Source organism: Carassius auratus, chromosome 34 (genome assembly GCF_003368295.1).
Source record: "Carassius auratus strain Wakin chromosome 34, ASM336829v1, whole genome shotgun sequence".
NCBI lineage: Eukaryota > Metazoa > Chordata > Actinopteri > Cypriniformes > Cyprinidae > Carassius > Carassius auratus.
The window spans coordinates 3,873,821-3,890,754 of NC_039276.1; the positions used below are offsets into that span (position 1 = coordinate 3,873,821).

General features: G+C 35.8%; 1 protein-coding gene across 4 annotated transcripts in view; it reads right to left on the reverse strand.

The window, feature by feature from the left end:
* LOC113052972 (anion exchange protein 3-like) overlaps positions 1 to 15,647 on the reverse strand; it is a 69,299-nt gene extending 53,652 nt beyond the window's left edge. For all 4 annotated transcript variants that reach the window (XM_026217528.1, XM_026217525.1, XM_026217527.1 and 1 more), the window contains exons 1-2: positions 15,546 to 15,647; positions 6,034 to 6,185 (exon numbers count right to left, since the gene is read on the reverse strand). In XM_026217528.1, the coding sequence (XP_026073313.1) occupies positions 6,034 to 6,087 (54 nt within the window). In that variant the 5' untranslated portion in view covers positions 6,088 to 6,185; positions 15,546 to 15,647. The remainder of the gene's footprint in view (positions 1 to 6,033; positions 6,186 to 15,545) is intronic.
* Positions 15,648 to 16,934: the final 1,287 nt, after the last annotated feature.

Genomic DNA, 16,934 nt, shown 5'->3' on the forward strand with positions numbered 1-16,934 from the left:
GGAATTGTCATGGAACACCATAATTTCAAGAACAACTCTGTGTCCTGTTGCCACTGGATTTTATGGAAAGTATAAATAACATTTGGTCAAATATTTGCGTGTGGGAAATCAGCGTGCAGTTCTGGCCTGAACTGAAACATCAGTGCATCAATCACTGAACACTTTCTGTTTCCTCCGTCTGGCCAAATCCTCTCACTTACTGCTATTGATTTCTGCATTCTGTGCTGATTTTGTCAATTCAGAGAGGAGGCACTGCTTGTGGGGAGTCTGCATCAACATACGGAATGTTGATTATTGCTTTAGAAAACAATAAAGTCACACATGTGCAGCATTAATATGTTGATTTTGTAATAGTTTGCCTCCTGCACACTATTTTATCACTAAACATTCGATTCACTCTCATGAAACATAATATGATGATCTCTACAACCCAGACACAACATGCCAAATGGCCAGCCACATACAGGTCGACAACAGGCAATTAATCTGCTATCGGATGCCAGGGTGAGCAGATTGCTGCCTAAAACGATCCAACCACACTTACTCACAATATGTCAACTGAGTTCATGAAAACAGGCCCTAAGTGCCTCCTGTATGGGTACTAATAACAGTATGTTTATTTATAACAAATCATTATGATGCATTTAAAATTAAAATTTTCCCTCATCTTGTGAGAGTCCACAGCACTATGAAAGCATGCTGTAACTCAAAACATCCGGGCTCGTCCAAAAATAGCATTTAAATGACTTATGAAGTCTGAAATAACAATGATGAATATGTTCAAACACAGAAACATCTATTAAGTATTCTGAGACTGGGCCTATCCTGTGAAAGCTTATTTCCTCCATGGAATAAAAATATAAAATATATATTGTAAAACTAATTTAAAATTTCAAGTATTTTCAACTTTTAAAAGGTAATAGCAAAATGGAGTTATATCGCACAATTGTGAGTTTAAATCTCAGAATTCTGACTTTTCCCTCAGAAATGCTAGTTTAAATGTCACAGTCAGAATTAAATTGTAAGATATAAACTATTAAACTCAGAATTCTGAGAAAGAAATCTGAATTGTGAGATTTAAACTTCGAATTCGAAGAAAAAACTAACGCTTGTGAGATGTAAACTCACCATTACGAGTTTATAACTTGCAATAAATAGATTCTTACAAAAGTCTGAACTGTGAGATATTGTAAGAAAAAAAAGTTTGAATTGTGAGATAAAAAGTCCCAATTACCTTTTATATATTTGTATTCCATAGCAGAAAAAAAAACATCTCATGCTATCCAGTCATTGTAAGGTAAGATGGATAGAACATACCAGAAAAGTTATAATTATCATTATTAAATAATACAAATAAAAAATAATAAATTAATACGTGAATAAGCTGTTTATATAAATGCGTTAAAGAAAAGCCTCATGTAATGACCCATTTAATTTTTAAAGCTGCAGTCTGTAAGTTTTTCCTCTTTGTCACCATCTCTGTTTGAAACATGCAACTGCAGTTATTTGCAGAATGATCTTCTTTATGTGGGTTGTGCATCGGCACGGCTCCTCAGCGTGGATGAATTTAATGCTTGGAGGTGTATGTGTTGGCTGTCAGTCGAAGCCCCTGAGTGAATATTCAATTTACATTAGAATTACAGATCCCACTGCACATCTTAGAAGAATGTAAAAAAAGAAGATTCACCTGAAAATGTCATATGAACAAGTACCATGTCTGCAGTTTTGTTCTGACTATAAAAAAAAAAAAGAAATCGTGCTACCAATGGTGATTAAATCGAATAATCGCAAAGTTAGTTCTGAACACGTCAAACCGTGCAAATTGTTATCATTGTTATACTTTGTTTTCAAATTGTTAATGTTAACACCAGACTACATGTATTTAGCGTGTATAAGCGTCATATCTAGATATACATTTATGTACAGTCTAATCTCTAATTGTCATACCATTCGAATTTCATCTAAAGAAATTATTCTTTTAACCCCAAAAAGCAAATTAATGTTCCTTAAAACTCATTCTCTTTGAAATACAAATCTTTTGTAAGTACAGTGTAATCCCACATATCTGTAATCAGATGCACATTTAAAACTGGAATATAATTTTAGATGTGTTTCATTAGCATCATGCACTGTTTTATTTTTGTTTATGACAAGTTTCATGGTTCCACCTGATATAAGGAGGCTACAAATGATCTGCCACCTGCAGCATCCACACACGCGATGAAGCCTACTAGCCGGGACTCCTTCTTTATGAATACAGACATGATGTAATGACGTAAAGACGAAGGCCCTGAACCACTCAAATTTGTAAACTCTGATACAACAAGCTTACCGTTGTTAACCAGACTAAGGTAAGGAGGTAATGTACTTGCTCAATAATAGATTTTGGAGCATTTTTAACCAAAATAAAATACAAATAGCAGCTTTAAGGGTAGAAGGAAAGGGTAGAAAACGGTCATGAAAACTAAAATGATATTAATTTACTTCATAAACTAATTTTAATTAAGATTTGATCACTAATAAAAACAAAATAATTCTGTTTTTCTGTAGTATCAGAAGAGCCTTGCATCAGATGTTGTAATGTGCCTCACCCTCTGAAAGCCGAGCTGCCCTTTAAAGCCTAACATTAATAAAAGAGGATCCACCAGCGCCTGTGCTGACAGCACCACAGGACGACACCGAACATCAACCAATTAGCACCATCTCAAAATGCCTCTGACGAGGCAGATCTTTTAAAACGCTGGCCCTGATTCTCTATGCTTACATCTGAGGACATGTAAACTATCAGTGATGCCTCTAGTTTAACTGCAGGTGGTCCAAAAGGTCTCATTCGCTATTCTTTTTATATGTGGATATAAATGTCATCACTTAAATTAAAAGGAGGAATGCAATGTGGCTATATAAACCACACGGGTCTGTTTGTTTGACTAATAGCAATGCTATCTCACGACCAATTTGTATGTATTTCACAAGGTGGCTAATTCTTACAAATTCATACGACTTTGTATGACCTCACTCGTACAATTTTGTACGATCTGTCTAAACCCCATTGACAGGTAGGTTTACAGGCAGAGTTAGGTGTAGGTCATTTGTATGAATTCGTACGAATTAGCCACCTCCTAAAATATGTACGAACTGACATGAGATCAGGAGTTGGGAAGTGTTCTGACAAACCTGTTAAAAAAAACGGGTAAAAAAAAAAAATTTTTTTCAAGCTATCCTTAAAAATAATGATTAAAATATATATATATTACTTGTGAAGAAAATGTTTAATTAAAAATCTAAATTACACATGTAGAAATTTGTAGGGCCCCAATATTGGGGTTGAAATGTTGACAGGAGAAGTAGAAATTGAACAACAGCAGAATGTATCCCTATTACTGAGCCCTGACTACAATAGAAATATGATGATATATGAATTTTCTTTTACACTTTTGTCAACATAACAGATTATCTCAGATACAGTCGCTTTCAGTTTTTATTTGTATATACATTGTGTTGCATAATTGTAATGGAGTTTGACAGTTGAATGCATTAAAGAATGTGACTTTGATTTAAACAGCCTTTTCCTGCTCTGTGCTACTGCCATACATCTGATTAATGCTTGCTTGGACCAAAGCTGTGTCAAATATAAGTGCAAACATATCAAAGTATTCATTTAGATTAAATACAGCTGCACAATGTGATTTGAAAAATATTACAATATATTGACAAAATAAATAATAAAGGCCATATCGCAAATCAATTGTGCAGCCCTATTCACACTAAAGGTCTCTGAATAAGGGGAAAAATTCTCTTTCGCACATGCAATGCAGGCATCCACAAAAAGGGCCATTCAGATCTGCACACACCGACTGAGATCCGTGCATCCCAAGTGTCAAATGAAACGGAGGTCAGACTGACGCTATTGTCCTGTGCACAGTCCTGTGTCCCCAGCCATCACATGTAACCCAACACCTGCTCCACCAGAGCCCAGCCTGCCGTCGCTCAGGAAACTACATAGCAACCATTTCCAGTTTAAGTCTTTCTACAAAAAATAGCAGCACAATTGTTTTTAACATTGATAGTAATAAGATTTTTTTTATTTTTTGAGCAGCAAATCAGCATATTAGAATTATTAGAATGAGTAATGGCTGCTGAAAATTAAGCTTTGCATCACGTGATTATTAATTAATTATTGAATTATTAATTAAAATATATTCAATCAGAAAACATAAATATATTTAAAATAAAAAGTCATTTTAAAATTGTAATAATATGTACTGTATTACCATATATATATATATATATATAAACTCACCTAAAGGATTATTAGGAACACCATACTAATAAGGTGTTTGACCCCCTTCCGCCTTCAGAACTGCCTTAGTTCTACGTGGCATTGATTCAACAAGGTGCTGAAAGCATTCTTTAGAAATGTTGGCCAAATTTTCACTTTCTGAATGTCAAAACAGAAATTGAGACTCATCAGACCAGGCAACATTCTGCATCTGTCCAATTTTGGTGAGCTCGTGCAAATTGTAGTTTCCTCTTTTGCTATTTGTAGTGGAGATAAGTGGTGGGGTCTTCTGCTGTTGTAGCCCATCTACTTCAAGGTTGTGCGTGTTGTAGCTTCACAAATGCTTTGCTGCATACCTTGGTTGTAACGAGTGGTTATTTCAGTCAAATTTGCTCTTCTATCAGCTTGAATCAGTCGGCCCATTCTCCTCTGACCTCTAGCATCAACAAGGCATTTTCGCCCACAGGACTGCTGCATACTGGATGTTTTTCCCTTTTCACACCAGTCTTTGTAAACCCTAGAAATGGTGGTGAGTGAAAATCCCAGTAACTGAGCAGATTGTGAAATACTCAGACCAGCCTGTCTCGCACTAACAAACATGCCACGCTCAAAATTGCTTAAATTAGCTTTCTTTCCCATTCTGACATTCAGTTTGGAGTTCAGGAGATTGTCTTGACCAGGACCACACCCCTAAACTGCCATGTGATTGGTTGATTAGATAATTGCATTAATGAGAAATTGAACAGGTGTTCCTAATAATCCTTTAGGTGAGTGTATATAGAAAGAGAGAGAGACAGACTTTGATAGATCAAAAGGTGTATAAAAAATAAGATGATTTCTTGGTTAAATTTATTGGAAGTATTTTATGTAAGCTTGTTTTCACCGCAGGATAACATATACTGCATATGTATTAAAAAAGGTCATTGCGACTTTTTATCTCACAATTCTGACTTTTTTTCTTGCAATTGAAAGTTTATATTTCACCATTCTGACTTTTCTTCTCTGTAAAAAGTCAGAATTGTGAGATATAAACTCAGAATTGCCAAAGAAAAGCCAGACCTAAATAAAATCACAATTCTAAGAAGAATTGTGAGATATGAAGTTGCAAGCCTGAATTGTGAAATAAAGTCACAATTATGTGGCAATTATAAAATGTAAACTCACAATCCTGAAAAATAAAAATCCTAATTTTAAAATATAACCTCAAAAATCCAAGAAAAATAAAAAAAGCCTCCATAGTCTTTCCTTTAAAAATCACTATTAATAATAAATGTAACAGATATTAACAATTGAGAACTCATAAAGACTTGAAATCACATTAATGTCACGAGTATCTATATTCAAATTCCAATTAATCTAAACATAACTCAAACTGTAGTTATATATTCCTTGAATCATGTGGATTAATTTATATTGTACATTCATTTTAATTATTTACTGAATTGCAAAAATAGAACTGTCACTGCGTGTTGAACGTATGAAACTCTTTTTTTAAGTGAGTAGTTCACTCATATATTCTATACTGTTTTTCTGAAACACATACTGAAAATAGTTGTAGATGAAGAGTGCACTTTCATAGTTTTTCAGCTGAGCATGCAATGCAAAAATAGACTCCACCTGCAGCTGTGCTTTTGCTACACAGCACCGCAAAACCAACACGGCTGCAGGTGTGAGGTTTGTGTAACAGGCCCAAAGCAGTATGACTAAAAGCCACGGAGCCTGAAAACAGCAGGCAAGGTCTTGACATCTCTCACCTGATGCAGGTTGATCAACACATCCGTCTCGGGGGCATGGCCTCCTGTCGCCATGGGGACAGGGAGGGGCGCAGCTGCGGGAAAACGGGGGTCTGGGATCAGCCCTTCTCTTTCACGGCTGGATTTCCAGTCAGCCTGTGGGGTGGCATAACCTGTAAGAGTGAGACCACTTTAGGCCATAAGATATCACTGAGGCCCCAAAACAAGCACATGAGCAAGGAAACATGGGAAAGGATGCTGCAAAAGATGGGCATTTTTCAGGAAACAAAGGGAAGACATACACAAACCTGTTTCCAGTTCTTAAGTTACAACACAGGGGCTCATCAATAACCACTCATATTAAGTCAATGAAACAAGTATGTTGATAATAAGAAAACTGAAATGAAAATTATAATTTTTTTGTCATTTAAAATGATCATTTTTCAAATTATCATTAGATTTGTTTCTTACAAACATATAGCTTTTGGCTGGCCAAACAGTAATTGATGGACTGGAGTGATGTGGATTACTTGTGATGTTTTTATCCGCTGTTTGGACTCTCATTCTGACGGCACCCATTCACTACAGAGGAACCACTGGTGAGCAAGTGATGTGATGCTACATTTCTCCAAATCTGTTCAGATGGAGATCTAAACTCATCTACATCTTGGACGGCCTGAGGCATTTTCAGCAATCTTTAATTTTTTGATGAACTATTCCTGAAATGAAAGCTTATGCTCACACTAAAACAACAGTGAAGTAAACTGGCGTTCTCCTATCATCTTTTTATCAAATTAATATTTTATAGAAAGCTCATGGATGCAATCAGTATTGCACCATACAACATTTGCGAGTGGATGAGTCTGCTGTGTGAACGCTGCATCTGTAAGTCCAGTGTCTGCTGTATAATAAACAGCTCTTGTGGGAAGCTGCGCTGATGACTCATGTCTTGAGTTAGCGTCACTGCAGCCAACCGTAGCACGTGTCTTATTTATGCCAAACCACACCCAGCTGGATATCGTTTCAGCATCATCCTTCTGGAATGCAGCTCGATGATTGACTGTAAACATCAGTGGCATCTCCATGTGCCAGCATCACTCATCAAAACACCTCATCTCTGGCCTAAAACGTCACAGTTCTGCTGCCTTGGAAACATTATCCACCAAAACCTAAGAAAAGTGATGCCAGCCAATCGGACTGAAATGAAAAGAACTGGTTAATCTTTTAATCGCTGAGCTGGTTTCATCTCCCATGGGAACATTTTAATGCTCTTTAATAGCGCAGACATTGTCACACTGCACTATATGAATAAGTTTAATGTACTTTCATGTTAAGCATAAACATTTACATTTATATTTAGTCTTGTAGCACATGGGACCTTTAAAACAACGTGCCCCACCCTCAAACACTGTGGCTTGTTTGTGTGGTTAAAATTATGTCGAGAAGACGTTGTGTCCTGCGCTGTGAAAGTGAATTTGTTTTATTTTTACTTCTGAAAGATGAGGCTGCAAAGAATCAGTGGTTAAAATTCATTTTTTCCACTTTACCAAAGCAGTACAATCTCTTTGTGTTCCTGTCCTTTTCCTAAAGACTCCTTCTTTAATCACGGGGAGTTCAGCACAGGAATTCTATTGGCTGGGAACATTGAATTGAACAAACCAATTAGAACGCAAGTAGAGTTTCATGCCTGAACTTGAAACTTGAAATATAAAGTTTCCAGAAATAAAATTCAAGTTTAAATAATTGTATTATTCAAAAAAATAAAACCTAAGTTTAACTTGAGGCTGGTCTATTATAGTATCTTAAATAAACTAATATAACAATGGCATACACTGCAAAAATTATTTTCTTACTTCGTATTTTGTCTCGTTTTCCCCTACAAATATTATTAAATCAAAATACTATTCACTGTGAAAAAAAATTACATAGGTGTTGTATCCGGGGAAAAAACAGGGAAACGGGAAAATATCTGCCAGCAAGGTCAGATTAATAATCTTGCTCTCTTTTTAATTAAGATGATTTTTCTGACCCCTGTCATTTTGCTACTGAAGTAAATCTATCTTTATTAACAATGTTTAGATATTTGTACTTATAAGTAAGACAAAGGTCATTTTTTGCAAGATCAAGATCCAGATAATTAATGGAGATTGTTCAAATAAATGCTTAAAACAACTTATTTCTTGTTTACTGAATGCCTTATTTAATCTTGTTTGATTACAACTCTAACTCAGGAGCATAGCAATGTTTTGGGGTCTTCACCACTCTCTTTGCCATCAACATACAGTTGAGGAAATCTGACATATTTATAGAGCAGCAGCAGACTATTCCATCAAATCATTCACTTGCTGTCTGCAAATAACCCAAGTGGAAAACTGCTATTAATATACGTGAGCACCATCATGGCATCATGGATAAAATTAATAGTCCCACATGTCGCCAGAATAGATGATTCACACTCCCCTGGGACAGCAGCAGGTTCCCCTCATGCTTGTTAACATTTATAGAATTTCTGATTCAAAATAACCGGGCATCTTTCCTGACCTGAGGATCACTTCCCTCTTTGTTGTCCCGCTGTAACTCTGAGTCCAGCAAACTCAAGTCACATTAATGCTCAAGCTCTTGTGAAGATGAAACTAACAGACACATGCATCATTCTGAGAAGTGACCCTGTCTACTTCCTGTGTTTCTGACCAGCACTCATCATGCACTTCCTCTTCACCAAGGCTTCGAAAAACCACAAGTGATTTATGAGCTGTAATGGCACACAGTGGTGCTTTTGTAAATGGAGATCAGTAAAAGAGATGGCCACTTGATGCTCCCTGCAGCTTGGACTCTCTGTATTATATGATTGCAAAATAATATTCTTTCTAAATAAGGAGAAAAGGAAAATCATAATAAATGCTGCCAGGACATGGACATTACAATCTAATTTTACAGACATTTCTGTTTACACTAAAATATGCACAAAAAAAAAAAAAAAACATATATATATATATATATATATATATATATATATATATATATATATATATATATAGTATGGGTGAAACAAATAATGTATTTTTTTATTTTTGTATATATTTATATTATATATATATATATATATATATATATATATATATATATATATATATATATATATATATATAAAGATACGTGTGTGTGTGTGTGTGTGTGTGTGTGTGTGTGTGTGTGTGTACTCAAATTATTTTTTTATTAACTATAGTTACTGATAATTAAAACTTTGATCAAAACTCACTGTCAGCTAAACCAGATGTTCATTGAAAAAACATATTTTCAAATTCATTATTAAAACAAAGATTATTGGAATATATTCCCATTTTGTTTTCCCCCCAAAAAAAACATTTTCAATACAATTTCACTCTTTTTACTTCTGAATTTCATATTTCATTCAATGTGTTACTTGTCATTTCTTTATAATTATTTGTGAAATGCACCAACAATTATTTGAAAATTGTTTCAAAGTAAATCTTACACTTACAATTGCAATTTTTCACTGTACCTGCATCAAAATCTTTTTTAAAAATCATAATCAAATAGTTTTTATGCTTTAGTCTTCATATCTTTTTCAACACACTATCGAGACTCTCAAGCAGGATTGAAGTCACTTAGCACTCGTCTTCAAATCTAGATTCTCATCTTTAAGGGCCCATCACAGTTGATGCACAAACCCATTAATGGATCCACCAACATCCACATGCTTCTTCTACACCAGAGAACGTGTGGGTCACATTAAGGTTTGTGCAAAGTCGTGTGCGTCAGGGCCAGATGCTTGTTTCTGACAGAGCTCGAGTTGAATTATTAATGCTAATAGCCCCTTATCGTGAACAATTAGGCAAGCAAAGCACAGAAGATTTAGCTAATGGCCCTGGGGCCTTGGACTCTATAGAAACGAACAGCTTCCATCTTTATTACCATGAATACCTCCACCTTTAGGTGCCCTTAAGCACCTGTCTGACTTCGGACGCGGAGAAGACAGCTTATATGCTGAACAGAGGCTTAGTTACAGATGCACACATTCAGCTCAATGTAGAAAAGTGTGGAAATTCCAGGCACATTTAATGCAATGGCGAATCTGCTCGTTAGCTTGTCATCCAGCTGTCTCCGGGTCCTGGATTGTACTACAGCGTGGTTCCACGAGAGCTTTGGCTGTCTAAACAGAGCTCATCCAAAGGCTTATCACAGGCATGCCTGATCCCCCAGCCTCAAAATGCTCTAAATAAAGAAATCCCCAATGCACACGGCTCATGGACTATTTTTGTAGTTAAAAACCAGCAGATACAGTAACTTTTCACTATATCTTTATGCTCATTGGACTTCTGTCTAATTCTAAGATACACTGGGGAATGAATCCGAATAAAAAATGCTATTTTACGCTTCTCATCTTGATTTATCCCCATTTATAATGCTCTTCTCCATCATTTCATCATCATTTGATGATGCTGCCACGATCAATAAAAAGTGATATTAAACAAAACAATCAAACGAAATTGCATTTACGCCTGCTTTCCATGGGAAGTAACAAAGCAGCATTAGTTTTGTTGCATCAACTATTTCTGATAGCCTCCTTAACCCTAAATAAAAATGAGTTTGCTTTACGGATTTGCCAGTCTCTTCCTGTCTATGTGAGATGTTCTTGACAAGAATAAACTGCAAAGTGAATGAACTTTTCTTCTGATAGTCAATTATCTGTATATTTGACACTAATCTATTTGTTAACTCACAGCCAGAGAATATAATTACTTAATTTGCAAGGAGGTCACAAAGTAACTAATAGATTCGGCCACCTTACCCTACAGATGAAGTCTGGTAATGGAAATAATCAGTATAATTTGCTGCTACCAATTATAATCCAAAGTCTGTGAGGAGAGATCTTACTCGCAGATATCGTGTCAATTCACATTCTTAAGCCAATGTGTGCAGACAGCAAGCTTACATCAATAATTAAACTTCACAGAAAATGACATTACAACACGGACCTCAATATTAGTGAAGCAACACATAGGCGATGCTAAACCCAACACATCCCTCATGTCATGAGAGGCTCAATCAGTTAAAGAGGCCATTTTACTGAAGTGTCTTGTTCTCAGTCTATCTGAGACGCTGCTATTGTGCTAACAAGTGTGATAACAGCACAGCACCCTCACATCAAGACTAATGCGACCTATAACTATTTTGGGTGAACTATTCCTTTAAGTCTCATGCCTGCAGTCTTGGCCTCTGCTGTAAACAATATAAACAATCATTCTAGTACAATTACTCTAGGTAGTTTGTGTGTGTTATTGGTTTGTTTGACATAATTAAATGCTAAGAAATTGCTTTGACACTGTTAATTGAAAAACTATTGCATGTTGATTCAGAAAGAGCTCTCAAGCAGACATGCTTCAGTTTGTTGTCTCAATTTAACAATGAACTTATTAAGCATCAGGATGAACAAGCAACTAACAGGCCGAATAACACTGTTTACATCCCTGTCTTTACAGATGCAAACACACTACTGACGGCTGAGAATGAGAAACATTAGGCCGAAAAACAGCTCAAACCTCAAAAACAGAGAGACTACTAAGCATTTTTTGTGTAATGTGTTTCAGCTAAAACAGCAGAATACACATAATACTAATTTTCAGTTGTGCATCTGCCTGTTTTTATGTACAGGATGTACTAATATTATTAAAATTATTATAGATTAATATTATATTATAGCTTTTTATTTTAAATGACAGAAGCAAAAGATCAGAAACAGTGTCATTTTAGTATTATTTATGAAGTATTTATTAACAAATTAGAATTAGCCATAGAATTAATTGGACATAGTTTTGAAATTTTAGTAATTTTGTTACGTGCTTGTGCCAGTGTATTTATTTCTATATTTTTATATCTGCATCTTATATTCTTCATATAATTCCTCATTACTGCATTAGTTTGTGCTTGTTTGAAAGCACATCTGCAGGTATCCCTGCATATTCAAGCCAGGGAACATTAACAGATGAGACCTAATTACAAGTGGGGCTTTGATCATTTAAAGGACTCCAGCAGAAGATGTTGAAGATGTTTCAGTGCAATCTGGACAGTATAAATGTATGTGGTCGGACAGCAGGGTCTATGGTGCATCGATGATTTAAGACTCAACATCAGTCAACTTTTCAAAACCAAAGCATTCTCAGTTTCTTCTGTATGATTACTGTGTGATTGTATCACATTTATCTATTAGTGACCACTAAATATATCAACTAAAAGGTTCAAGAGGCTATAGCAGTGGTTCACCACTGATAACCAAGACATGGACAAGTGATAACCAACAAAACAGTTTATCAAACAAAAGTAAATGAATATGAAAAATCTTGAATATTGTCATGAGCTTTACTTTATTAACGTGACATAGGCTGAATAGGAAAATGGACAGCCTTACAAATGCCTAAGCAACAGAAAAAGTGATATGCATGTGCCAAATGTTGTCCTCAACAACAACAAAAATAAGGGTTTTAAAGTTTATAATCCTATTTATTAGCCTATTTATCAAACTTTTGGACTTTTTCCATCCCTATTTTTAAAAGAATATCACAAAAAAAAAAATTTACTCACTCACAGGCAAGATGTAGATGAGTTTGGAACAAATTTGGAGAAAATTTGCATTACATCACCTACTCACCATTGAAAGTGAATGGGTGCCATCAGAATGTCGGTAACTTTTGACGCTCTAGCGGTTAATAAACTGCTTGCTTCTTGCGGAAGAACTCCGTAGCCGGAACTACTTCTCTCTGTTTATGTCTATGAAGAATCACAAAGGTACTGGGTTACTCCGCCGCGAAGCAATCTAAAATAGTCCGAATATAAACACTTATTATAGGTGCACCCTAGTGATTCAGGACAAGCTAAAAACACGGTTTGGAAAATGGATTCATGGTGTACTCGCTTATTATATACATTTTTCTACATTTTGAACTCAAACAAAGTTACGGACCGCAGCTCTGATTGGTTATTTTTTACCGGGAGCGATGGATTTTCTGCAAATGGCAATAGGACACTGGAAGGAGCCAGAGGAGCTTGATTTTTTCACATATTATCTCTCTCATATTCTACCGTCAGGACATAATGACAGGTTTAACAAATATGTAAATAATATATTTTTACAAAATTTACCTACTGCAGCTTTAACTTCAAACTGTTGATTCTGGCTAAGATTTGAGTCCTCTATCCATAACGTTGCTTTCCACAGTAAAACTGATTTAATCTGAATCAGGAGAAAACAGTGTGGGTCTTAAATGTAATGAGAGGTCAACAGGGGATGGATTTTTTTCACTGGAGGAAGCATTATTATGGATTATGGACTTGCATTTTAGCCAGAAGCGATGGTTTACATTTACATTTAGATATTCAGCAGACGCTTTTATCCATAGCGACTTACAAATGAGGACAGTGGAAGCAATCAAAATCAACAAAAGAGCAATGATATGCAAGTGCTATAACAAGTCTCAGACAAACACATCTTGGATGGCCTGAGGCTGAGTAAATTTTCAGCAAATTTCGGGTGAACTATTCCATTAACAACCTTATCAGAAAAGATCTGACCCATTTTTGTGTCGCAACCCAAGACTTGAGAATTGCTGGTGTGCATGCTGCAGCTTATGAATCTATAATGTATCTATAATCTATAATGCAAGAGCAGCACAGATCTAGACATTAACAAGGCCTTTGCTAGGCTCCACCTCTTCTTAAGGTATCTATTATTTTCAGTCTACTTAGCATGATCCACAAAGTCCTATCCATGATGTATGGATCTATATTTGGATATGTGTGTGGGCATAAGAAACAATGTGGAGGGCACATCTGCGAAGACTGGAAAAAACACTAAGTTGCCAACATGCTTCAACTACACTGCTAACCTTAGTGCTGCTATAGTCCAAAACATGCAGAAGATGAAGACAGGTGTAAATTGGCTGACTCAAATTTGAATCATAAAATATCAGGGTTGTGGTGTTAAGAATCTCAGGACTTTATTCTCATCAACATCATCAGAGAATCCCATTTGATCACCATCAAGTTCAAAAGGTTCAGTAGATATACAGATGTGGATATCTCTAACTTGAATCAAACTGCACAAATGCTAACAATCAGCACATTCTCTTACAAGGAACAAAAGCAATTCATCACAGAGCCAATATATTTCCAGTATAAAATGACAGATTTATTAAAAAGCAAGATTAGGATAAATGCAAAGATAAAATAAGAGTTTTTATGTTTTGTTTGCAAGTGCATTGGTTTAGGGTTGTGGTAAGTTAACCAAAAGTTTGAACTGTGTTTCTACAACAAGGCTATTCTCTAAGGCCAATGTGTAATATGCTGTTTAATGTCTAAACAGTGTGACATATTACCTCATATACTGTGACAACATGCAGCATTATTAAACAATGTGTAATAAATGAACTGTATCTTTCTGTATGTGTCAACGCAAAAACAAATATTAATTAAAAAAATAAATCTGCACTGAGAAATAATGACTTGTGACAACTAGACCTGATATTCCTATACAACTAAACTAATAACTAACATCCTACACCCAATTACAAAACTGGGAAGGAAAATATTTACAAAATCTGACACAAATGAATAATTAATTCATGCCTTTGTTGATATATGAATCAATGGCTAACTGGTATGATAAAAAAAGAAATCTTCTGAAAATTTAAAATAATAATGATATATGAAAATGGTCAGAAATTGTATAAGTGTGTCACAAAAGTTTGTTTAAAAAATGAATGTAAGAAATACAGCCAAATTTGATTTATACTGTATCTTTTTAGGAAATAATAATAACATCAATAATGTTTTTTTGAAAACGATTTACTGTTTTGAATGCTAAATACACTTAATTCAGAAATCTTATATTTGTTCACCTTAAAACAGGTGTATTCAAGTCAGAATTGCATTTTCAGTATGTTTTAGACTCAATAGATTGACCTATTGACCAGTGTATAAGTAGAATAATGTTCAGGATGACTAGCTCAAATAACCTACTTCAGCATCTTTCAAGCATTAACCCCTTCAGGTGCGCAGCAAACGCTCTGCCCTTTATTACAGGGTTTTCGATACTCTGAACTGGAATGTTGCTTCACCTTTATGTTTTGCATAATTGACAATCTCAAGAACATTTCTGCACATAGAGTGGCTCAACATCGCCTTTGATTCATCGTTTCCAACGGTAAAATCTATCTGCAAATGCTGCACCACCCTTTACGACTCCACGCGAATCTTCCCTTCAAGCCGAATGACCCGTGCACACATTGAAAGCATCTTAAATTAATGTTGGCGGCTTTGTTTTTCAGCACACACCCCTACCTTCATCATATCCTCGGGTAGACTCATTTCTGCCATAGGCTCTGGAGGAAGGAGCGCCTCCACGCAAAGGTATGCTAGCCAAGATGATCTACTACTACGCTATTTGAGCCATCATGAACGTGTGTGAATGTGATGCAGCTAGACATCCGCGCTCGGACTGAGTCGTGCTCGCCTACCTGTGAGTTTGGAGAGTTGTCCAAGCTGAATGAGAGTGAAGACGATCGGTCAGAGCGCGCAGCGGCCGTGCTGGTCCATAGTGAAGCGCTCCAGCTGCTCTATCTCTCTCTCTCTCATCTCATCAAGAGTAATGCTCGCATCAACCACTAGATGCTGCTGAGGGTGCGCGATGCCACGGACCATCAAATCTATATATATTTGTTAGGGTTATATTAGGCTTGTTCTGCTTACTATTGGACTGTAATGACTTGTCAAAAAATGATTTTTATTTATTTGATTTCATCTAGTTCTATTTAATAATTTTAGATTGTTTGTCCAAATAAAATAGCCTACTCAAACTTCATTTTATACTAAATTCACTGTAAGGTCGGGATTCGAGAAAGTTTAAAATTCCTTTACAAAATATAAAAACCGAATAATTTTCATGATTCGGTTGATTCGGTTCTCGAACGTTCATTGTTCCACTGATGCAGACGGAACAACCATAGACAGTAAACAGAAACAACGCGGTAAACGAGTCACGGGTGACCTCTCTCCTGTCCGAACGGATGACTCTGATGAGTCGGCTCTTTTTGATTTTTTTGGTGACTCAAAACAAAAGCATGCAGCATCATAGGTGTACTGCAGTGTAATTGACTTTTACCGGTTCATTTTATTGAACCAAAGCATAATCCATTCGATGCAACAGCAACCAGTGTAGTCCAGTTCCCAAACCGACTCTCTTGAACTGGTCCGGTTTTAGCGATTCAAAACAGCGCGATCGTTGTCGACCGACTCTCTAACGAAAGAATCTTTTAACCGGTTCTTTTAGTGAATGAAAAACATACAGCTCGACTGGTGTAGTGTAGGCACACTGATTCGATTCAGTAATACGAAATCTTATAATGCGGTTGTTTTCAGTTCAGTGAATCAGAAACTTTTCTGATAGCCAGTTATATGACTCTTATGATTCGGTTCTCATTTATCAAAATTATTTATTTATTTATTTATTTATTTGTATTTTTTTTGTATAAAAACGTCTATGTGCTATGATTCACTTACTGAACCACGATTAATTACTCTTGTAATGTCCTACTTAAAATGAACTACGAACTACGGTTCTTGATGTTTATAGGACTTGAAAACTTAATTTAGGCCCAGTGTTGGAATTCATGCTTTTCTGCATAAAACAAGATATAAGTAGCCTAATATTATTTTACTCAATTTGAGATTTGCATGCCTTACTAAATTAAACCAGCATACTTCAGATGGTCTGAAATGAATGCAGTGTTGGACTGGACTTGGACTGTTTCCAAACACACAAATTGCTTTTTTTTTATTGCTTGTTTTGTTGCCATTGATTTCTCTCATACTGTCACTGAGAGACGATCTCAAAGGCTCTTCTCATG